Source organism: Haliotis rubra, unplaced genomic scaffold (genome assembly GCF_003918875.1).
Source record: "Haliotis rubra isolate DU_JTF1 unplaced genomic scaffold, ASM391887v1 Scf228, whole genome shotgun sequence".
In the NCBI taxonomy this organism is placed as follows: domain Eukaryota; kingdom Metazoa; phylum Mollusca; class Gastropoda; order Lepetellida; family Haliotidae; genus Haliotis; species Haliotis rubra.
The window spans coordinates 420,431-445,372 of NW_025766314.1; the positions used below are offsets into that span (position 1 = coordinate 420,431).

Genomic DNA, 24,942 nt, shown 5'->3' on the forward strand with positions numbered 1-24,942 from the left:
GGATGATAAGATGTCTAACAATGTGCCGATATTTTTTCATCATCAGTCACAGTTAAGATTCCCTAAATTCAAAATGAATCTGCACATGTAACTGGAATACTGTTCAAAGCCACATTAAGCCGAACACTCTAACTCACTCTAAGAACCCATCTCTTTCCTCTGTCCTCCAACATTAAGGCAGAAACGCTGTGATATAGGTGCAGTGGGGTAGCCCAGTGGTTAAAAGCGTTTGTCGTCCCCCGAAGGCTGGTTCGACTCCCCACAAGGGTACAATGTATGAAGCCCATTTCCGGTGTCCCCCGCCGTGATATTGCTGGAAATTGCTAAAATTGGCGTAAAACTACACTCCTGGTGTAAACAGTATGCAATAGTTTCCATCTTTGCTAGCCAGTCGGTCTAACTATGCCTGAAAGCTACTAGCCCACAAAATAATTCACTAGCCCGAAATCTGAATGTAGAAACTAAGCAAACGATTACAAAAATAGATGATATTGTCGGCATTACACGGATTTCATCATTAAGCTGCTAATATGATGAACATTTTTATGAGGCCATAATCTTGCATGATTTAATAGTGTATTATAACTTAACAAGTCGGAGGGAGTGATATATTTACAAAATGACCCCATGAAAATTCACTAGCCAGTCGGGCCAGTGACTGTAGAGATGTGCTGGCCCGACTGGAATTTTACTAGCCACGGGCTAGCGGGCCAGTGGCTATTTCGCACAGTGGGTGTAAAACTCAACTCGCTCACTCACACCCCGTCACTTTCCTCTCACACTCAAATGTAACCCTACGACACAACTAGCATACTATACGATGCGACTTTAAACAAAACTTTCTTAGCTCTTCTTGCTGGCTCGTGTTGAAATCATTCATTCACTCACATCACACTCATGTCCAATACATCCTACCTACCTCTGAAGGTCGAGATAAGATAAGACACAAGCCTGGTAATTCTGACACGAAAACAGTAGGAACAAGGTGCCCTAGTCACAGGTAAAGAAACCCACTGTCCTACAGTGCTATATAATTTCATTTTGTACGTACCATACCTTGCCTTTTATACCTTGCAGAAAAGGTAGACTTTGATCTGAATAGACCTTTAATATTAACGGTGGGTAAATTTGCTTATTATGTGAGACATACTTATATTATTATTTGAAACACATTATTGTTTTAGACAGATTATTTTTAAAACAGATTATTATTTGAGACACTACTATTTAAAACATAATTGTATTTGAGTCATTATTATCTTTAATCAGCGACTGACGGCAAACAATCTTTTTGGAACCACATTGTTTTTCGGAACATTCGGCGTGACCAACCGATTCGTTATTTTGGTTAAACATGAGAAAAGTTTGTCCAGCGCATTTAGAAATAGAATAAGCAAAGTGCTAAATCTATCTTTACTGGAAATGTAAGCTTCTGAGTGAGTGAATGTTTAGTACATAAGACAGGGCGATCTTTCAGAGTGAGTGAGTGAGTGAGTGAGTTTAGTTTTACGCCGCACTCAGCAATATTCCAGCTATATGGCGGCAGTTTGTAAATAATCGAGTCTGGACCAGTCAATCCAGTGATCAACAGCATGAGCATCGATCTACGCGATTGGGATACGATGCCATGTGTCAACCAAGTCAGCGAGCCTGACCACCTGATCCCGTTAGTGGCCTCTTGCGACAAGCATGGGTTACTGAAGATCAATTCTTAACCCGGATCTTCACGGGTCTTCAATGGAAGAGACAGTATGATACACTTCTAACAATAGTGTATAGTGCTGATTCGTTTGGTCACTACAAGGTAAATACAGCATGTCTACCAAACAGTTATTTTTTTTTACTATACATAAATATACCACATTTCCAGACATCGATATTATATATTTAGTTTTAGCAATATTCAACCTTTTATATGTGAAGCCGATTCCTTGTGTAATCCGCCGTGATATTGCTGGAAAATTGACAAAAAGCGGCGTAAAACTAAACTCACTCACTCACTTCAAACTTCAAGAAATGGGCCCATTCTGTGCACAAATTGGGCATCGAACCCGGGCATTCCGCGTGACGAGTGAATGCTTCCGTCATTTGGCTCTCCCACCCTATACATTTAACAAAATACGTTTTGCAGTCATGAAAATCATCGTGTGTATGCTGTTGGGTTTGTCGGTGGCTGAAGCTCTCAACATCGCCGCCTTCAACATCAAGAGGCTGAGTGAGAACACCCTAAAAAGCCACGCAGGCAGACTGCAGCATCTCACACAGGTAAGGTATACACCGGAAAGGTTGACACTGAAACTTTGGGACCGTTCAGTGTAATTTATGGCTAGGGGTGATGATGATTTTGAGATGTGAGTGTGTAATATTGAAATATAATGCTTAAAAATTAGGGTGGGGTGGGGGTGGTGGTAATTGATTTTGTACATGACATGCACTTTGGGGTCACTTTGGAGTTATCTAGGCTCCAGCAATATTCCATTAGTTTGACAGTGCGGGACATCACACATGCAATGTGGCAGGCAGGGCGACAACATGTACCGTCGTTTGGTATGACGTGCCCGGGGAATCGAACCACCAGCTTTACGCTCTCCAGACAATCACTCTTTTCTATTGGATACCCTTGAAGGTCCGGGTTAGAATATTGATCTTCAGTAACCAATGCTTGTCGTAACGACTAACGGGATCGGGTGGTCAGGCTCGCTGACTTGCTTAACACATGTCATCGGTTCCCAATTGCGCAAATCGATGCTCATGCTGTTGATCACTGAATTGTCTGGTCCAGATTCGATTATTTACAGACCGCCGCCATATAGCTGGAATATTGCTGAGTGCAGCGTTAAACAACAAACCAACCAACCATAGGAGTAAGTGAGTCAGTGTAATTTAAGGCCGCTTCGCTGTCTACAGAACATACTAGCTATGCTATGCTATACTGTAATGTAGGCCATAGGCCCATAATTACAACAATAGTTACAGGATTTCCCTTGGGGGATGTATAACAGATAACTATAGATGAGATTACAGGAGGCAGAGAAACGTTTCACATTTGCATAGTAAATATACATAGCAGTATTTCTAATATCTTCAATATTTGCTGATGACATTAACATATTAAATTTATGTAAAGATGGATACTTGTAAAACTGTTCTGCAATATGTCTAATCCTTGAGTCATTATAATAATCACACGCTAATAAATAATGGTATTCATTTTCAATACATTGTCTGTTACAATATTCACACATTCTCTTATTAGGCTTGGTTTCCTATCACAAAGCACTAAGGTGATTGTAAGTTACTAAGGTTACCTTAGTGCAATGTTAAAGAATGGGAGTTAAGGTTAACCTTAGTAAAGGTTGCTCCGTGAAAGGAGGCCCTGCTCTTTATTGTATCTACCAGTTTCAATCGTAAGGTTATGAGATCCACATCTAAATCTTGCTATAGTTATCCTAAACTTGTTTATTTGTACACAACTTAGATACAATTCTCGCCCGAAACTAGGCTTAAAAAGAGCATAGAAGTTTGTTTTATGAGTTTCACATATATAAGAGTGCCAATTTTGCTCATAGCAAAATTGTAAATCTAGAATCAAATTCTGAAAATAAGTTTTGTCTGTTGATAATAGACTGTTGTTCCCAAATATATCCATAACCTAAAGAATAAATCAGATGTTTAACATCACATACCCAGTTTATTTTACCAGCATCTGCTAATTTTAATAACATATCATATGCTTATGCTAACTTTACATATCTGTTTCTCTTGCAGAGATTCGTACCCAGAATTTAATGATTCTTTTATGAATAAGGATACTGAAGGGGTGACGTCCACATTCCCCATATACAACATATATGATTTGGAGAATTCCTTTTTACACCTAATAAACGTTCACATACTTCTAGCGTCACGCCGAAGACCCGGTTCGATTCCCCACGTGGGTACAATGTGTTAAGCCCATTTCTGGTGTCCCCGCCGTGATATTGCTGGAATATTGCTAAAAGCGGCGTAAAACTAAACTCACTCACTCACATACTTCTAGATGAACAGCTTCAATCTCATTTATGTTACCAAAACCCCAAACGTCAGACCCACATAGTAATATAGGTATTACTTTAGAATCGAAAATCTTGAAAAAATGCATCAAATGGTAACGGCTTTAAAATATGCATAGATTAAAATATACCATAAACAACCTTTTTCGCTTGTAATGCAGCATTAACTAATCACGAACCAGGGTGGTGAACGACCATGGACATTTCGAAGGTTGTGTCAGTCAGTATGCAGCTATAATCTCGTTTTGTTATTTTTTCAGATATTGAGTCGATATGACATCATCAGTGTCGAGGAGGTCATGGACGAATACGGCCTTGCCGACGTCGTCAGGTCAATGAACAGGTACTGGCTCAGTTTTCTAAACGACATTAACCTCCATCAACAGTTCATAACATAGTGTTCCGCCAGAACATAAGGCATGTATGCATCTACAGGGAAGCGTCTTGTGATCATCTGTTCAACCCAAGTTATCGCTTACATATTTTTGAAATGCATACTATAACTTTATTTGGGCTAATTTGTCTGGCGTTCAGGATGAAGTGATATGATGTCATGTGCAACTCTCAGATGACTTATATCAAATGGCACAAGGCACCTCTCTACGTTCTCGTCTTTTATCCTGTAGGCGCTATTAGGGTCTGTCGCAATGCCGCATAACAAAATATGTTTTTCAAGAATGTGATCGTATTTCAAGAATGAATCGTATTAGGTTACCTTTCTTAATGAATGTTCAGATCGTATTTCCAGAATGTTCAGATCGTATTAGGCTACCTGACATATCTTAATGAATGTTCAGATCGTTTTCATAATAGATCGTATTAGGCTACCTGACATATCGTGTTCAGATCGTATTTCCAGACACGTTTCCGAAGCACGTTAAGATCTTTGCCAGACGATCTTTGCAAACAACAATTTTGAAATCCCAATATGAGACCATCTTCTGTAAGACTCAGCAACTGACAACGGCTGAAGTGCATGGTGTAAATCCAGCTAGGGTCCATGCAGGTAGCAAAAGTACTGTAAGTCCCCATGGTCCCTAGTATGCTGATGTACCTTCAGCTGCTGGTGATTTATAGGTCATTTTTATAATGAGTTGTTGTTTATTATTTTATTGTTTTAAATGCAATCAACTAGTTATAACTTATACCTGTGATAATCACTGAATCAGCACTCTCAAGGATCAAGAGTCATCTTCAAGATCGAACACAGTATGTTGGTTCTGCAGCTCCAAATACAACTTCTCTGTCTGTTGGAGTACCTCAAAGATGTGTTCTGGGACCACTCCTTTTCAGTGTCTACATTCTGCCGAATGGGGACATCATAAGAAGTCATGGCATCCAATTCCACTTGTACGCGGATGACAACTAACTATACTCGTCAATCGAACCAGTACCTGCCCACCATGGTGTCCTACAACTGGAAGCTTGCATTGCCGATATAAGAGCATGGGTGGCTCTTAACTACCTTCAGCTGAACGACAGCAATACCGAATTTTTAACTCTCGGATCAAACAAACAGCTTCAAAAGCTCCAACTATCACCCTGTGTAAGAATTGGCGACTCTAAAGTACCGGTGTCAGCCACTGCCAGAAACCTAGGGGTACCATTCCAGAGCTGCATGTCCATGGAACAGCACGTTAACCAACTCTCAAAGGCCTGTTTCTTCCAAATTCGCAACATCAGCAAAGTACGATGTCTCCTGGACACAGCCACAACTAAACTCATGACGCAAACTCTCGTCACCTCACCTCTTGACTACTCCGACGCTCTCTGTTTCAACATCTCAGCCTCACTCATGTCAAAAGCACAGAGAATTGAAAATGCAGCAGCACGGCTAATCTCAAGAACGAAACAATCTGACCATATCTCCTCAGTTCTCAAATCTTTCCACTGGCTTCCTATCAAACAACGCATGAGCTTCAAGATTCTCCTCCTCACCCATACTGCATCTTTGACGACAATTCCTGTTCCTATCTCAAGGACCTTGTCACTCCCCACAAACCCAGGCGATGCCTTCGCTCTGGCGACCAGTTCCTTCTCTCAATTCAGTAAAACAGGAATGAGTGATAGAGCGTTCTCCATCGCAGCTCGCCATCTTTGGAACAGTCTTCCACTATCACTCAGAATACCTATGACCACAACAAAGTTCAAATCTGTTTCTGCAAGCCTTTCAATAACTCTCACTTGTGTACAGCGCCACAGAGAACCTTCTAGATGGATTTTCGGCGCTATATAAATTTATTATTATTAAATTTATTATTAGTTTTAATCTAGTAATTCTACTGTCCATCGATGACCGATTTCTTATTCCTAATATATTAAGTATTTACATTCAAATTCTCGTCACGATATGCCTATTAAATGTTTAACTCACTCACTCGTGTAATGCATGTGTCGTGTGCCGTGTCTTCAGCAACGGAGGTGGGCCCTACGCCATGATAAAGAGCGTCAAGACTGGGAGGACTTCGTACAAGGAGTATTACGCCTTTGTATACAGGTAAGACCTGCCACCGTTTGGTTTACTTTATTGTTTGCAGGCTTATGTAAGATTTAGAAAAGGAAAACCATGCTTTTTAATCATCATCATCATCATCATCATCATCATCATCATCATCATCATCATCATCATCATCATCATAATTTATTATGTGTAGATGGCCATGAGGCCAACAGTACAACATGTGTAAAGAAATTAGGGAAAAAAATGCAATTTACGATTTTACGTCAACCGCCACATAGATATACAAGGAAATGTTATGAAATGTTACGAAGACTAGTCTGATGATAATGGGGATGAGAACTGGTGAAAAACAAGTGAGAAAGTTATCATTTAGATACGGTTTCGGCTATGCATGGATAGCACAAGATGTTGTTGTAACAAGAACGTTTCTTTGAGAATTTTAAACGGCGTTGCAGACATTTATTATCAAGAATGGTATCAATATATAGCTTTTTTCCAAATCCTTGACGTTCTACTTTTAAAAGACAGTACCATATGTTTTTCTCTGCTCTCGAACAACGGACATCGCGAAATACATTCCATATTCGAAGGAGTTGGAGTTGTTTGTTATACTTGAATCTACAATTAGAGGTGAAACGCGATTTGTTATTACAGTGAGTGAGTGAGTTTAGTTTTACGACGTACTCAGCAGTATTCCAACTATATGGCGGCGGTTTGTAAATAATCGAGTCTGGACCAGACAATCCAGTGATCAACAGCATGAGCATCGATCTACGCAATTGGGATACGATGACATATGTCAACCAAGTCAGCGAGCCTGACCACCCGATCCCGTCAGTCGCCTCTTACAACAAGCATGGGTTACTGAAGATCAATTCTAAGCCGGATCCCATATGGCTGGAATATTGCTGAGTGCGGCGTAAAACTATACTCAATCACACTCACCCTGAGACTTGCAGTTTCTTCGGAAAATTTGTTTAGAGCGACCTAAACAGTGAACTTTGGTATATTTGGAAAATTTCTGTTTCCTTTAGAGCGACCTTAAACTCACGGCTCATTTTGCAATATTCCAGCAATATCGCGCGGGGGACACCAGAAATGACCTTCACACGTTGTACCCATGTAGGGAATCGAACCCTTGTCTTCGTCGTGACGAGCGAACACTTTAATCACTAGGCTACCCCACCGTCCCGCCCTTTATGATGATGTGCTTATCGTGGTGTCATTCTTCACCAGGACAGACAAGGTTCAGATCCGGGGGACCTACCAATACCACGACGTACATGACTGGTTCGAGAGGGAACCGTTCTCCGCGTTGTTCCATGCACCGTCGTCACGTAAGCATTTCATCGACACATGCATGACGTCACATTATTATATACGCTAAACGAATATTGACAGGCCCTATATGATGGCCAAAAGGTGTTCAACCACTATCTCAATCTGTTAGGCTTTCCTACTGAAATCAACTTGAACCAAAAATTAACTAAAATTTAATTATGAAAATTCAAGTTCTATTGGCAACAGTGTCTACGGAAACCCATTAGAGCCAGAAATGTATTTTCAAATCCGACGTGATGTCCAAATTCACATGCAAGGGCGTGGGTAAGTGAGTGCGTTTGGTTTTACGCCGCTTTTAGCAATATTCCATCAATATTACGGCGGGGGACACATAAATGGAATTCACACATTGTACCCATGTGAGGAATCGAACCTGGGTCTTTAGCGTGACGAGCGAACACTAGGCTACCCCACCACTCCTGCAATGCATGGTCCTGATGGACTTCCGTACTTTCTTCACCAGAACTCTCTGACTTTGTAATCGCTGCCTGTCATCTGAAGCCAGACCAGGCGAACCCCGAGATCGGCCACCTCGAGGACGTCTACACTGACATCTCCAGCCACTACAACAACATGGTTGGCAACAGTGCTTACGTTAAACTCTCCGTCGCGCGATGTTCACGCAAATAATTTCGAGTAAACCCGAGTCGAGATAAACATAACGTTTGTAAAGTCTAGTACTGACAGTAGGATATGTTTCCTGGTATAAACGTAACATACAAATGATATATATTTTTATTGTTTTTATCATCGGGAGCATGATAAATAAATCATATTCGTAATTGATAACTTTATAGCTTGGTTGGTCGTTTCGCTCGCTCGCTCATTCGTTGGTTTTAGCAATAACCCCGGAAGAGGGCTTCACATGTACCCATGTTGGGAGTCGAACCCAGACCCGAGGCATGACAACCTAGCTCTTAAACCACTAGACTATCGTAAATGGGGAGCTGTGTCTGTGTCGGAGCTTGCTCTTACTGATGAAGTGGTTTGACACCTGTACATCTCTTGTTTCCAGAATGTAATGTTCGATGGCGACTTTAACGCCGACTGCAGCTACCTGTCAGCGACGGCCCTGCTGCACAACCCCCTCTACAAGGACCACAGGTTCCAGTGGTTGCTGTCCAGCGCTGTAGATACCACCGCCAGTCACCACACCAACTGTGCTTATGATAGGTAGGCGGTACACCAACTGTGCTTATGATAGGTAGGCGGTAACCAACTGTGCTTATGATAGGTAGGCGGTAACCAACTGTGCTTATGACAGGTAGGCGGTAACCAACTGTGCTTATGATAGGTAGGCGGTAACCAACTGTGCTTATGATAGGTAGGCGGTAACCAACTGTGCTTATGACAGGTAGGCAGTACACCAACTGTGCTTATGATAGGTGGGGTGGTACACTAACTGTGCTTATGATAGGTGGTGGTGCACCAACTGTGCTTATGATAGGTAGATGGTGCACCAACTGTGCTTATGATAGGTAGGTGGTACACCAACTGTGCTTATGATAGGTAGGTGGTGCACCAACTGTGCTTATGATAGGTAGGCGGTACATCAACTGTGCTTATGACAGGTAGGCGGTAACCAACTGTGCTTATGACGGGCGGTAACCAACTGTGCTTATGATAGGTAGGCGGTAATGATCAGCTATGGCGGTACATCAACTGTGCTTATGATAGGTGGGTGGTACACCAAAGTGTGCTTATGATAGGTAGGCGTTAACCAACTGTGCTTATGACGGGTAGGGCGGTACATCAACTGTGCTTATGATAGGTGGGTGGTACACCAATGATATTGTGCTTATATGATAGGTAGGTGGTACACCAACTGTGCTTATGATAGGTAGGTGGTACACCAAGTGTGCTTATGATAGGTAGGTGGTACACCAACTGTGCTTATGATAGGTGGATGGTGCACCAACTGTGCTTATGATAGGTAGGTGGTACACCCCACTGCTCGTGATAGGTAGGTGGTACACCACACTGCTCGTGATAGGTAGGCGGAAAACCAACTGTGCTTATGATAGGTAAGCGGTCCAGAGATGTGATGTGACAGGTAGGCGGTGCACCAACTGTGCTTGTGGACCGTAAGCAGTGAATCAATGGTGCTTATGATAGAAGTAAGGCTGTACAGCAAACGTGTGACTTAGGCGGGACACTGTGCTAATGAAGGATGGTCGATAGTGCAAACGTGCTTATACATTAGATAGGAGGGACAGCAATACACACGATAGACAGGCAGTGCTTATGATAGGTTGGGAGCTTGTCTTTTAAACATGCATAGCTTACCATTTCATAGTTTCTGCCTGTATCCGTTGGATAAACACGACTAAATATTTATATTGACTCGGACTTTGTTGAATAGACAATATCGTCCAAGTAAGGTATATCTTTAATCGCTGAATATGTGTCTTCTTGTGATCTGTCTGTGAGTGAGTGTCTTCTGTCCAGGTTCGTGGTTGCTGGGTCAGCGTTCCAGGCGGCCGTCGTCCCAGGGAGCGCCACCGTGTACAACTTTGAGACCGCCCTCCGTCTTACATTTACTCAGGTAATACTGAAATAAGGATCTGGATTATTTAACAATAATATTCTGTTCCTGAAAAAACTGGGAAAATTATTTGTCCTTGGGGTTAACCCCAAAATATATCGTTAACTGGACAAAAATAATGTCTTGTGGATAAAAAAGGTGTTTTGCTTCTTCTTTCACGAATGTATATATATATATATATATATTTCCAGGTATGACTTAACTAATATCGAACGTAACTATCAACCTAAAATATTAATGGCCAGGTCCTTGCTGGGTTTAACTTCAGGGCAGTTCTGCTGTTAGGTTCAAAATACATTTAAAAAAACCTTCGAAATTATGTACAAAGTGTACAAAGTGGCTATCAAAATGGCAGCTTCTTTCTTTCTTCCAGTGTACACTTTTCATTGCAGTGGTTTGAATTCGGGGAATAGAGACAGAAAAGCGCCTGTCTAAAATGGGCTACGGAATTGATCGATAATGAAGTCAGTCACTGACCGGTATAAAACTTCCGATAGATGATCGTGGTCTGAAATGTTTTAACAAATCAAAACGATAAGTCAGGCTGAATAATGTGACGAAAATGCCATCTCAGGGGTTGTTGGAGTTTGGGTTACTTAAGAAGAAGATATATGGGTAAAGCATGGCAGCGTCCCGTGTTAAAGTACCCGAGTGTCGTAAGCAGCACCAGCGTCCCGTGTTAATCCCTGATACTGAAAATTATACTACCCTCGAAACTGGATGGTCCAATGCAATGGAGCAGTTTGTATTTCACAGACATGTTTCTGACGTCTCTTAAGTGTCAACATGCTGATAGTTTTACTAACGAACCACGGGACCGTTTCACAAAGCTATTAGGGCACAGTTGCCCCATACACCTGTATGGGGGGAGTCATTCTTGATTTAAACAGTTTTCAAGAAGATCGATAAATCACTGTAGACCATTAATTTTGACAATCATCTTGCATCACACGGTCGTTAGTGTTTTTTTTTGTTTTTTTTTGTTTTTGAAAATGAAAATGAAAATCGCACACATGCAAATTTCACGTCATACACCAATCATCTTTCTAGAGCGATTACTGTACAAACCACTATGGTCAAACGGAAGTGCAAATGGTGATGCGCTCTCTAAACATGCATTATTATCATATCAATATTGATTGACTCCGATATATCTCCCATTTTTGCAGTCGTAGATTAAAATGAGGGTTCCCTTACTTTTTCATGAGTATAGCCCTCTGTGTACGACATCATTTTCTTAGTTGCTGTTACACCATGCTTTCACGCTCCCCGTCCCCATTGTGTAATGGCTGTATGCCGATGGTTTACAAATAAATAAAATGATATAGAGTCTTAATATGGAATGTTTAATTGAAGTATTGCAACAAAGTTTTGCGAACATAATAATGAAGGTAATAGTAGGGCTGTGACGGGTAACCCGGATACCCGGGACGGGTGGGTAATGAGTTGCACCCGGGTACCCGTCTCAATACCCGGACCCGTTATGATCATGTGACTAATAGATTAAACAATGTAATATGTTATTCTTTCATGATTAAAATGTTGTATTGTCTTTGTAGATTTAGACATAATTACAGTCACCTCTTTTGAATATAATACATGGTTAATATATTGAAAAACTCCAAGCTGAGGAATATGTTGCCATTTCTACAAATTTGATGTCAGGAATTAACATAATGGGTATCCGGGTAGGGTGGGGTAATAGTGGGTGGGGTACCCGGGATAAACATTTGGACCCGTCCCAGCCCTAGGTAATAGTATAACATGATGTTCATGGCCAGTGATGTTTGTTTCAACAGAATGCACGTCAAATCTCTTCAGTGCAGTAAGTAATTATTGTTACTGCATGTCAGTGATTCATTCAGATTCAACTCCAACGTCAATATAATTGAGTGAGTGAGTGAGTGTAGTTTTACGCCGCTTTTAGCAATATTCCAGCAAATTCACGGCGGGGGACACCAGAAATGGACTTAACTCATTGTGCCCATGTGGGGAATCGAACCCGGGTTTTCGGCGTGACGAGCGAACGCCTTAACCACTAGGCTACCCCACCGCCCCCAACTTCAATATAAACATGTGTTGACATGAACTATTGCAAAATGAAACAAAACATGATTTTGGTAACTACTTAAGCTTAAAATCGCATGTGACCTCCAGTAACTAAGATCCTTGACTAGAATGTCATTATACAGTCCTAAAAAATTTATAAGACTTAGGCCTTTATGATAACTTGATGACATATGTCCTGTTATGAAACAAACAAAAATAACAAAATAATGTCAATTGTGAAATGGTCACTCAGAGCCAGAGGCCCTACTAATAAGTCCAAAAACAAAACTGGTCCATTTGAGGTCACTTAATTCCTCCAAACTGTCACATATGAAACCATTGTAACCCACAAAAAGCATTTGGTAGAATATTTGGCAGTTTTGGTGCCACTTATAAAGACACTTCCACTTGTAAAATGTTACATGAAACCAACAGAAATATAAGTACATTAACTGTGGCACTTTTAGAGCACATTTTGTTGCTATCGAAATCAAGGGCAGATAATTCAAAGGGAGCTAACTCTGAATGACCCAATATATTAAAGAATCTGAGTCATATAGCAATAATCGTATCGCGAGATACTGTACCGGTATATACCGGTTTACCGGTAATATTGCACAGCCCTAAAAGCTATCGTACCGCTACGACTGTCGCAAATCCCAAACTTTAACATAGACTTACGACGGTCGTAGCGCTACGATAGCTTTGTGAAATGGGGCCCTGGGCCTGGTTTTTTGAACTCTTAGCGCTAAGATAGCCGTAAAGTGCCATACATTAACATGAACCTACGACTATCTTAGCGCTAAAGAGCTTCGAAAATATATATAAACCAGTGGTTCCACAAACTGTAGCGCAAACAGGGGCGCTCGCATGTAGGAAGACTGCGCAACCCCATTTGCGCTACAGTTTGCCTATGCCTAAATCGTTCGTAACGCTACGACACAGCCGTAAGTCTGTGTTGTTGCACGGGAGTTACGATCACCTTAGCGATCGCTTTGTGGAACGGGAGCCCTTACACAAGGAAAACCAATATCATTGGATTCATCTCAAATAGGTCAAAAGATAAACGCCATATCTTAAAAATAATACCCCATTTTCATCCTAAACATTTTCCTGGGAATGCTGGTGTACCCACACTCGTTAGTCAGGCCAAGGGCTCAAGTTCGATACCTCACAATGTGTGATTAAAATTGTTAGTGTCCCCGCCGCTGGTCTTCAAACCATACTCACTCACTCACCTCTCACTCATATGCGGTTAAAAGTGGTTAAACGCTCGTCACGCCAAAGTCCCGGGTTCGATTTTCCACATGGGTATAATGTATGAAGCCAAATTTTGTGTGTCCCCGCCGTGATATTGCTGGTATATTGGTTAAAGCGGCGTAAAGCCAAACGCGTGGCTCACTCACTCATTCACCTATATGTTTTGTTTCAGGCTTGGGACGTCAGCGACCATTACCCGATCGAGATGAAGCTTAAATCAGCTTGAGCAAGGATATCGTGTGACCAGGTTTTCTACAAATGAAATAAAAAAACATCTTCTTAATAACCTCAGAGTTCTATACACAGCTTGCTGCAACACAAGCCGTGGGACCCTTGTAACATGCTTAGGTCCAACTGGAAAAAATAATACTAATCCCAGGAATTTTAATTACAGTACAACCAGAAATTATTGAGAATTTAAAGATTGTAATTTTTTTTCACTCATTACTCACGTATTAATGTGAATATTAGCAGAACATAACTCCAGATTCAAAGACAGGTGAACAGTTAGTATTTTGTCAAGTCACCATGGGCAGCAATGCAGGCTTCAATGCGGCGGGGCATACTACTGATCAAAGAAGTTAGAAAGTCGTGGTCCATGCTGTTCCAATATCGGACCACCTCTTCTTTCATTTCAGCAATATTTGTCAGATTTTTCTTATTGACACGTTCCTTCATAAGTCCCCAAACATTTTCTATTGGATTTAGGTCAGGGCTATAGCTTGGCCAATCTAATAATGTCATATTTTGGGTCCGAAACCAGGCCTGTGAATGCTTTGAACGATGTTTTGGGTCGTTGTCCTGCTGGAAAATCCAAACATTTCCATAGAACACGTGAACAGATGGAAGTAAATGTCCCTCGAGAATATCTGTGTAGCGCTCACTGTTCATATTCCCTTCAAATACACAGAGGGGCGTTGCCCCTAACACAGATATGCCACCCCACACGTTAAATTTCGGACTGTACTTTGGGCGCTGATACAAAGGTTTTTCAGTTTGTTTGGTCCAGAATTTCAGTGTATTAGGAAACAGCCACACAGAACTTTCATCTGAGAAAATCACATTGTCCCAGTTAAAATTTCTATGCTGTAAGCACCAGTTCAACTTTCGCTCCTTTTGTTCAGGTTTTCATGATCGGTGATGGAATTCCTCGACTTTTCTGCCAACCCATTGCATGTAGCTCAGTTCTAATTGTCTCCTTACAGACAGCCAATTCCTCTAGCAATTATATCCAGCCTTAAGTTTTCTAAACTCCTTCGATGTTTTAGAAACAAGAATACCAAGCCGCCTCCTGTCACCGACAGTCAATTTTCTGGGCTTACCTGTGCCTCCCTGGTGCTCAATGCCATATCGATTTGCAATATTTCCAAAACACGATAAACAGTGGACAAAGGGATGCCTGTTCTGCTTGAAATCACTTTAGCTGATCTGATGTTCTTGTTATAATACTCTAAAATCAACTTCCTCTTCTCTAAATCATCCATACTGAGGATCACTGAAAATGCCGTCTGCTAGCAAGTAAACAAAGGGGATAACTCTTCACAAACTAATGAAAAAGGATTAACGGAGTTGACTCTCTTGAATGAAACCAAGCACTTGATAGCTGGTCAAAGGTTGTTTATACTAGCACTCCAATTAAACATATTCCTAAAATTCTCAATAATTTCTGGTCATACTATATCCACAAACCTTATGTTTTGCTTGGTTGGCATTTTTGGTCAAAAATTGCTTATATGATGTTAATTTAAAATATCGAGGTGGGAACAGAAAGTTTGGCATTATGACGTCACTACCGTTGAATAACCTAGTTTGGTTAAACAATACTCGTTGGATAACTTCCAACTGGTTACACAACACCTGTTTCAAACAACCAAACTTATCTCGTAAAGATATTCAGAACACGTGTGTAATACAACGCAGTCACCTGCTAGAAGACAAGGCTCTGTGAAAAACTACCTTTCATTCCAGCCCTTCCGACTAATTTGGGACACCTGGTTCTCTAGGTCGCACCCAAATCGTGTCAAATATGTGGAACAGCTCTTGCCTGAATTATCAACATATGATAAGATAAATCAAAACATAGTTTGGGGATCGTGGTTATTCCATATTATATTATCTTTTCATTTTGCTATGAAATGTGAACAGAAATTATCGATAGATAGAGTTAAACACAATTTATGGTTTACGCCAAATACCAAACATATTGGCGGTTGATCAAGTTCATTCCAGACACTGAGAGAGTAGCAGAGAGAGAGTTTCATTTGAATTACACATGAATTGAGCAGGTTCGTAGTTAAAACGTTCGCTTATCATACAAGTTAGAATTTGCATTTAACACAAAGCTTGTCGTAAGAGGCGACTTACGGAATCTGGTGGTCAGGCTCGCTGACTTAGTTGATACATGTCATCGACTTAAAAAATACGACAAACAAGGCTCGTTTCCTGCAAAGCCATCGTAGCGCTAAGACTGTCGTAAGCTTGTGTTAGAGGGCCCTGTTTCACAAAGCTTTCGTAGCGCTACGACTGTCGTTAGTCTTTGTTACAGTATAGGAGGTGCGAATGCTACGAGAAAAGTTACGAGATCTTAGGCTTACGAGAGCTTTGTGAAACAGGGCCCTGGACCTGGTTTCTGACGACCAATTGTTCACATGGGTAACTATTTATTTATTTATTTATTTATTATGAGGTCCACACTGCAGTGGTATACTGATGACACTAATAAACGCATTAAGAAGCATGACTGTGTGATTAAATGACTTTGTGTTTGATGATCTCATGCATAAATACACAGAACAACCTAGTGTGATTTCTGTAGCTATTCGGTCAAATACTAAAAATCACATTCCTGTATACAAAGTTGGTGCAATGAGACCCATGAAGATCTAGGTTAGAACTGGTCTTCAGGAATCCATGCTTTTGGTTCTATTCTGTATAAAGCCCAACCTACACATACTGCTGTAGTCTGTCTCACAGTCCCTGAACCACATTATTTCCCGGACTGTCAAGCCCTCTCTGCAATGCTAAAGCCCTATATATGAATAGCACAGGGGCTGTCACGCTTAGAAACAGTGTTAGAAAGACATATAGAATATAGACCCTATCCTAGTACCATATAAAAGGATCCTTTTATATAGTACCAGGGGTAGGGTCTATATACCTATATGTCTTTCTAACGCTGTTTCTAAGCGTGACACGCCCCTGTGAAATGAAGCACATCTAGTTTCTGAATCTCCGGTCTCCCTGGGCTCCTTTTTAATTTAGATGGATTTGTTTGTTACTATCAAAATAATATATAATCAGAAACTAAGCTGCTAGTCTAGATACTGCTGCTGTAAGGCTGCCTACACTGTCTTCATGGGGTCTCACTTCAGGCAAGTGAGTTTGTTACAAATTGCCTCTGTTCACCCAGCAGAATATGGGTACCTGGTGGGATGTCATGTGACTAATAACCTAGCGCCTCACTAGCAGGTTGGGTTATCCGGGTAATAATAGTCATATAATAGTGAGCATTCACCTTGTGAATGGAGTCTAGCCTTTATGAATGCACAGTTATTATCATTATTATCTTCCCTTGTATTCCTGGTCACGCGAAGGGATGTGGGCTTCCTTGTCCACTTAGTGAAGATCTGGGTTAGAATTGATCTTCAGCAACCCATACTTTTTCCTAAAAGGCGCCTGACAAGATAGAGTGGTCAGGTTTGCTGACTTGGTCTCTGCGTGTCATTCTATTACAATCGTGTAGATCAATGTTCATAACGTCAATCATTAGATTGTTTCATCCAGAATCGATTTATTTATTGCTGCCATATAGCTGGAATATCCCTGAGTTCTGCATAAAATAAACAATCAAATATTTATGGATAATTGCTGAAAGCTGCATTAAACAACAAACAAACAATATCAGTGCAATGAAAATCAATGTTTTTCTCTCAGGCCACATTCAGTCAGCCACAGTGCAATAAAAACCAACAAACTCAACACCTTCTATTAAACTTTATTGCTAATCATAACATAATTCATTCATCTACAGATCAGCAATGCATTTTCAAATCTCCAATTTCCATGCAAAATTGAAATGTACACAAATCTGAGTCTGACCAATGTACATATGGTATTGAGCTCAACAAGATTACAGAATATCTTCTTCTGAACATTTGTTCTCCAAAGTAAACAGATGAATAATTTAGTGATAGATGACATCATGGTGATAGATGTTATAAACATTAGTTCTGCAAACAAACTGAAAAGTACTAAACAGTCAAACAGGTATCGATTTCAATGATTTATTTAAAACTAAATTTAAATGAAGTTACTTGACATTATATTGACTAATTCCATTCTTGGTCAAGGCACAATTAATGTGTGAAAAGTGCGTTTGCATCTTCTCCCCTGTCTCAGCGAGTCCCCCAAGGTTTACACAGGAAACTGGTCATGATGAGGGTGTTTGAAGAAACAGGGACAAAACCACTGAAGCTTAGCTTCACACATTATGTAGAACGGCCTAAACTCTGTGTCATGAAGTGTTTAACCCTACTGGCAAAACAAGGATAAGTTGGACCGGTGCACAGAAAATGTTTACGAGAAGAAGGTGATGCACGGCAATGGGCAAACTTATTTGGTTTGTGAAAGGTAGAGCAGATGTAGGCTAGTGCATGTGCATAGCATGATGTTGAAATTGATTACTTGCGTAGCTGCACACGCCTTGCTCATAAGACTCTCATGTTGGTGTAGCAAGTCGCACTACACTTGATCGCGGACAACATGGGGCCCCTTAGCTCACAATGGCAAGCGCCAGTGGGCGGCACTCCTACATGCTAATATGGGTCAATTGTCGGTCGGTGCTCAACTTATCCTTGTTTGCCAGTAAGCTTGCTTCCCTCTCCCAACAGAGAAAACAAAAATAACCCAGTATACACTGGAAATCAGCAAAGCAACAGGCCTCAACATTCCCCCCACCATTACTTGTAAAGTGAGTGAGTGAGTGAATTTAGTTTTACACCACTTTTAGCAATACCCCAGCAATATAACGACAGGGGACACCAGAAATGGGCTTCACACATTACTTATACAGATAAATACAGGTAAGTTTGGGGTCAACAGTAATAACCTTATAATTTCATTCAACTGGCTTATGAGACAAACACACAAAAAGGCCCAGCAATTAGCTAAAACATACCATGACTAATGCCAATGGAATTTTGCCTGTTGTACAATTAGATGAATGAAAAGAATATATTGTATCACTGCTTTTGCCTATAAAAATCTTCCAACGAAAAACAACCTTTCACATTTAGTCTGTCTCACACTGTGACAGTCCCTGAACCAAATTATTTTCCCTTTTGTCAAACCCTTTCTGCAAAATAAAAGAAAAGTAAGTCTAGATTTCTTCAGGTCCTCTGAGTTCACTGGGGCTTCTTGTCAATTAAAATAGAGTTATTTGTTTGCATCAAAATTTTACATATTCGGTGACAAAGTGTTAGTCTAATTAACATACAGTATAGTTTTGTGACCATACTTTAATAATTTGATGTAATTTTGTTTTCTGTCAATAATAAGAGTACTCATCTGGAACATGATATTTCACAGCTGACAAGTTAGGGTTGAATATTCTGTACGTCAAAATACAAAATACATGGCCTTGTAAAGACCTTACGGAAGATGAACTCTGAAAATATTGAGACAAAACAACATGGTCAATGCAATGACAATAATTATGATTGAGGTTTAAATATTACTGACTGCACTAAGTCAGTGTATGAAATAAGCCAAAAACCCAGCCAGACATCAGGGCTGGTAACTTCAAAATGTTACCAGCCCAAAATGGATTTAACCAGACCAGACACCAAGATAAAGTGAATTTACTCAGGTGTATGAAACATCTAAAAAATTTACCAGACCATGGGCTGGCAAGCTGAAAATGTAGACTGTCCATCAGAAATCTAGCCCGTCTGGGGTGGTCCGAAGGGCCTTATTTCATACACTGACTAAGTGATAAATATTTTGTAAATACCGTATCAGGATTTCCAGCACATTGATTCGGGACTATTAAAATCATGAGCTTGAGTACACTGATATATCAAAGCTACCTTGGTAACTCTGACAAGTAATAAATGTTACATGATTTATAGCCAAAGTTTGATGCAAACCAACATAAGGATAGTTGGACTAGAAGCTCTAAGGAATATACTGCCATACAACATGGTGTTGTTGCAGACTGAAAGGTGGAAGCATTTCAGACATCTTATTATGGTGAGTGATTATGGTCTTTAGCACTATTCCAGTAATAGTGAGTGAGTGAGTTTAGTTTTAGGCCACACTCAGCAATATTCCAGCTATATGGCGGCTGTTTGTAAATAATCGAGTCTGGACCATACAATCCAGTGATCAACAGCATGAGCATCGATCTGCGCAATTGGGAACCGATGACATGTGTCAACCAAGTCAACGAGCATGATCACCCGATCCCGTTAGTCGCCTCTTACGACAAGCATGGGTTACTGAAGATCAATTCTAACCTGGACCATTCACGGGTTATTCCAGTAAAATCGTAGTGGAGGACACCAGAAATGGCTTTCAGAGATTGCACCCATGTGGGGAATCAAACCCGGGTCTCAGCATGATGAGTGAACACCTTAACCACAGGGTACCCCACCATCCCACTAGAAGGGGAACGTTTGCAATGCTATACTGCCACATGCATCCCATTAGGATGAGACAGACTGAAAATATTGTCATAAAGTGCCCAATGAGCATCTCATAAAGATAGGTGTGAAGTCCATTTCTGGCATCATCACCCGCCGTGATATTGCTGGAATATTGCTAAAACCGGCGTAAAACCATACTCACTCAGATGGCTATTTCAGATTTGTGGAGGAATAGTGACCCTTGAACATCAATAACTTTAATCGGATAACCTTTCTGATGTTCAATGCAGTGTTGTGAAAACAGACACATTTTAGGGGCAAAGACGAATTTTGTAAGTAAACATGACAACAACATTAAGTATAGACAGTGAAAATTATAGCAAGACACTTCGAAATACATGTCTTAAAGTCAATGATGAGACACTTGGGCAGAGGATCACTTACTGGAAAAGACACAATAGTATAAACAAGTTATCCTATCCAGAAACTACTACATGTAATATTACTTCCCAATAGGACGGACTGAGAGCTCAAAGGCAACTAAACAGACTTGTTTAAATACAAGGCCATAGCTGATATTCTCTTAAAGGGAGGTAATTCTAGAGGCTTTAAGGGCCCAATCAGGGTCTGAGATTTTTTAAAGGGATAGTTCTCAAAGGAAGCTGTAAAACCTGATGCTTTAAATATGACTGTATACATTCTGTCATGAGTGAGTGAGTTTGGTTTTACGCCGCTTTTAGCAATATTCCAGCAATATCACGGCTGGGGACACCAGAAATGGGCTTCACACATTGTACCCATGTGGGGAATTGAACCCGGGTCTTCGTCGTGACGATCAAACGCTTTAACCACTAGGCTACCCCACTGCCCCGATTCTGTCATGGTCATGATAGATTAACTACAGTCATATTAAAATTAAATCAGTGTTCTGTAACTTCTTTTAAGCAATATATAATTTTTGCAGTAAGTGCTTAAAAACAAAATGTTTTCTTTGAAAAGAGTCAAACAATTTGTTCTTGAAACACATCAGAACATCCTGCATATCCAGTGAACAATCTTTTATTGATTTCAATTTCTGATAAATTATAAAACAAAACAAATGCATCTCATGCATACCATCCCTTAAGAATAGAAGAATAATTCATAATGTTTTACTGGAATGACAGAAAATTGGGTTGTGATGAAATATACATCATAGTATTTCTTATCACATGAGTATGATTGACAAGATACCTGATAAATGGTATATATCTTGAAATCTAAAACAAGTATATCATAGAAATTAATTATAATCACTGTAATTGTGTTGATGCTAAACTCAATGCCCATTTCAACATATTTGTGGTGATGCCAAACCCGAGTCATTTACATCCATAAATAACCTATTAAAATTAAAAAAATACAGTAAGAATGATTATAAAGATCTCAGCCAATAGTTAAATGACAGAATAATACTTATGGTAAGAAAAACTGAATTCTCACTGTTGCTTCTCCTTCAGACTTATAAGGAACAAAGTGCAGACCCTAAAATGGACTGTACACTGCCCTTTCCTGCAGATATAGTGAGTGAGTGAGTTAATATTTAACGTCACATCGGCAATATCTCAGCCATATCGTGACGACCCTGCATATATACATATTGTGAGTCAGTGAGTGAATTTGGTTTGAAGCAGTTTTGGAACTGTGATAGTGAGATGCGACAGAAAACACTCACCAAAATGATGCTAACGAATTAAATATCATTTTGGTGAATTCACAGCACTGGTCTTGGCTTCCAACAATCAGAGGCATCACCAAGGCAATGTAACTCTTCTACTTACACAAGATGATCATGTAAATGTTAATAATATACTACTTACAATTTACCCATGTGTGCTTCTACAATTAGCAGCCCTTCATGGAGAGATGGTCCTTGCAATAAGGGCTTCTACGCTTAGCTGAACTGCTCCTTGCACTGGACATAGTCCTTACAATAAGGGCTTCTACACTTAGCTGAACTGCTCCTTGCACGGACATAGTCCTTACAATAAGGGCTTCTACGCTTAGCTGAACTGCTACACTCTGTTCCTTGCACAGACATAGTCCTTGCAAAAGGGCTTCTACACTTAGCTGAACTGCTCCTTTGCACGGACATAGCCCCTTAAAATTGAACTGCTCAGCATGAACTGCTCTTAGCCTTGCACGGACATAGTCCTTACAATAAGGGCTTCTACACTTAGCTGAACTGCTTAGCTGAACTGCTCCTTGCACAGACATAGTCCTTACAATAAGGGCTTCTACAGCTTAGCTGAACTGCTCCTTGCACAGACATAGTCCCTTACAATAAGGGCTTCTACACTTAGCTGAACTGCTCCTTGCACGACATAGTCCTTACAATAAGGGCTTCTACCTTAGCTGAACTGCTCCTTGCACGGACATAGTCCTTACAATAAGGGCTTCTACACTTAGCTGAACTGCTCCTTGCACGGACATAGTCCTTACAATAAGGGCTTCTACACTTAGCTGAACTGCTCCTTGCACGGACAAAGTCCTTACATACTGAGACACTAGCCCAACATTAAGTTAGCCACCCACTCTAATAAACTGTATATATACAAGAGAACATATCTGCTGATTTGGTGACCACAGAAATGGAGATGAAGTCTCTCCTACAATAAAACTTTGAATGGCAAAATGGTTCCGGATATTTATTGTTTAAAAAGTAATAGCACAAGCTTTCCCAATTCTCATTAATATGAAGACAAACCTATACATAATGTCTCGTGTTCTCCACATACGGGATGAAAACTGGCAAATTGTTCAGCAATATTTCCTGTTCTAATGATCATTTAAGATCACTGACATACCAAAAACTAACCTTGTCTTGTTGCCAATGTACAATAAACAGTTACCACTGTCATGTTGTGAAGGCAACGAAAGGCAGAGGACATATTAGACGACCTACTAAACTATCTGCATTTGCATAATTGGTTCTCATGAAACTTTATTTTCCCTTTGTACAATGCTCTGTTGCCAACTCCTTGCCAAAATACAGTTCTTTCAAATTGGTACAAGCATTGAAGCTACTAGTTTACCACACAATGAAATGTGTAGGCTATCACAAAGTGGCAGACATGGGTTTGTGACGATCCACAGCTATATCTGGTGGGGGTACGAGAAAGACAAGGGTATTGGGCCACACGTTTTGTGTTTCTGGTTTATGGATTTGACTGAGGAGCCAACCAACCAGAACACTAAATAAAGATTAGAATTTACTCTGAAAGGTTCAAACCACTGACTTTCCCTTCTCTAAGCAGACACTCAATCCAATAGTGAGTGAGGTTTTTTTTACGCCGCACTCAATACTATTTCAGCTATATGGCGGCAGTATGTAAATAATCGAGTCTGGACCATACAATCCAGTGATCAACCATGAACATCGATCTTCGCAATTGGGAACCGATGACTTGTGTCCACCAAGTCAGCGAGCCTGACCACCCGACCCCATTAATCGCCTCTTACGACAAGCATGGGTTACTGAAGATCAATATTCTAACCCAGACCTTCATGGGTACAATCCAATAGACCATGACGGCAGCAAAATGAGAGAAGTAGACACATTACTGTCAAAACAGAACTGATTTTCTTAAAACCTGAAGTAGGTCTTATATTCTTCCTTTTATCGTGACAGAAATAACTTTATGCCAAAAGAAAAGAGCTACTTAGCAGCATAGAATATTTTAATCTTCCAGCCATTTGGTTATTGACAGAGTTGGAATTTTTTATTATATCAGGGTGGATTGGTGTACGTGTGTGAGTGAGTATGGTTTTACGCTGCTTTTAGCAATATTCCAGCAATATCACGGCAGGAAATGGGCTTGACACATTGTACCCATGTGGGGAATCGAGCCCGGCTCTTCAGCATGACGAGCCAACGCTTTAACCACTAGGCTAAACACCCACCCCCCGGATTGGTATAAACTCTGTAAACCATTAAACACAAAGAAGTGTGGCCCAGGGTGTTGGAGGGTGCTGGTCACTCAAATCCAGTCTGTAATGCATGGTGAGATCATCAAATGCCGTATCAGTATCACACAGGAAAATAGCATCGGTATCTATGTACAACTAGCTACAACTACAAACATGTCACATCCAAATTATCGGCATCATGTAAGTTGCCAGTCTCAGCAAATTTATCTGTTTTAAAGCATCTGTAATGTGTCATATATATATCGGTTGTTAGGGTCTTCATTAGGGCTGCGCAATATAACCGGTTTACCGGTATTTACCAGTTTAGACATGAAAACATACGTATTGCGATACGCTGATCGAAAACCGGTATTTTGACTTGCATTCGGAAAACTTTGTAACACTCGGAAATGTTAGGATTTGTCCTTGTTTCATTTGTGCCAAATATTATTCACATTTTTATTTTATCATGATTAAAAGTTGTTATTAAAGCTTAATCAAGCCTAGTGATTTTGTTGTGTTTTTGCTCTATAAATCAAGAAGTAACTCGATTATAAGTAGTTTTTTGTTTAAAAATACTTCATGCAATATATTGCAATACATATCGCAATACATGCTTTCGCATCGCAATATGAAAATTCT

The 24,942-nt window shown here is 40.3% G+C and overlaps 1 protein-coding gene and 1 long non-coding RNA gene across 2 annotated transcripts; one reads left to right on the top strand and one right to left on the bottom strand.

The window, feature by feature from the left end:
- The first annotated feature begins 950 nt into the window (after window positions 1-950).
- Window positions 951-13,991, top strand: LOC124277829 (deoxyribonuclease-1-like). Its single transcript, XM_046713542.1, has 9 exons — window positions 951-1,000; window positions 2,132-2,265; window positions 4,313-4,395; window positions 6,466-6,549; window positions 7,750-7,850; window positions 8,318-8,430; window positions 8,870-9,027; window positions 10,303-10,399; window positions 13,881-13,991. The coding sequence occupies exons 2-9, from the start codon at window positions 2,134-2,136 to the stop codon at window positions 13,932-13,934; spliced, it is 822 nt and encodes a 273-aa protein (XP_046569498.1). The 5' UTR covers window positions 951-1,000; window positions 2,132-2,133; the 3' UTR covers window positions 13,935-13,991.
- LOC124277831 lies at window positions 13,666-23,779 on the bottom strand. Its single transcript, XR_006898929.1, has 3 exons — window positions 22,742-23,779; window positions 20,551-22,393; window positions 13,666-13,686 (listed from the first exon to the last, which is right to left on the bottom strand). It is a non-coding gene; the product is annotated as an uncharacterized LOC124277831 (long non-coding RNA).
- Window positions 23,780-24,942: the final 1,163 nt, after the last annotated feature.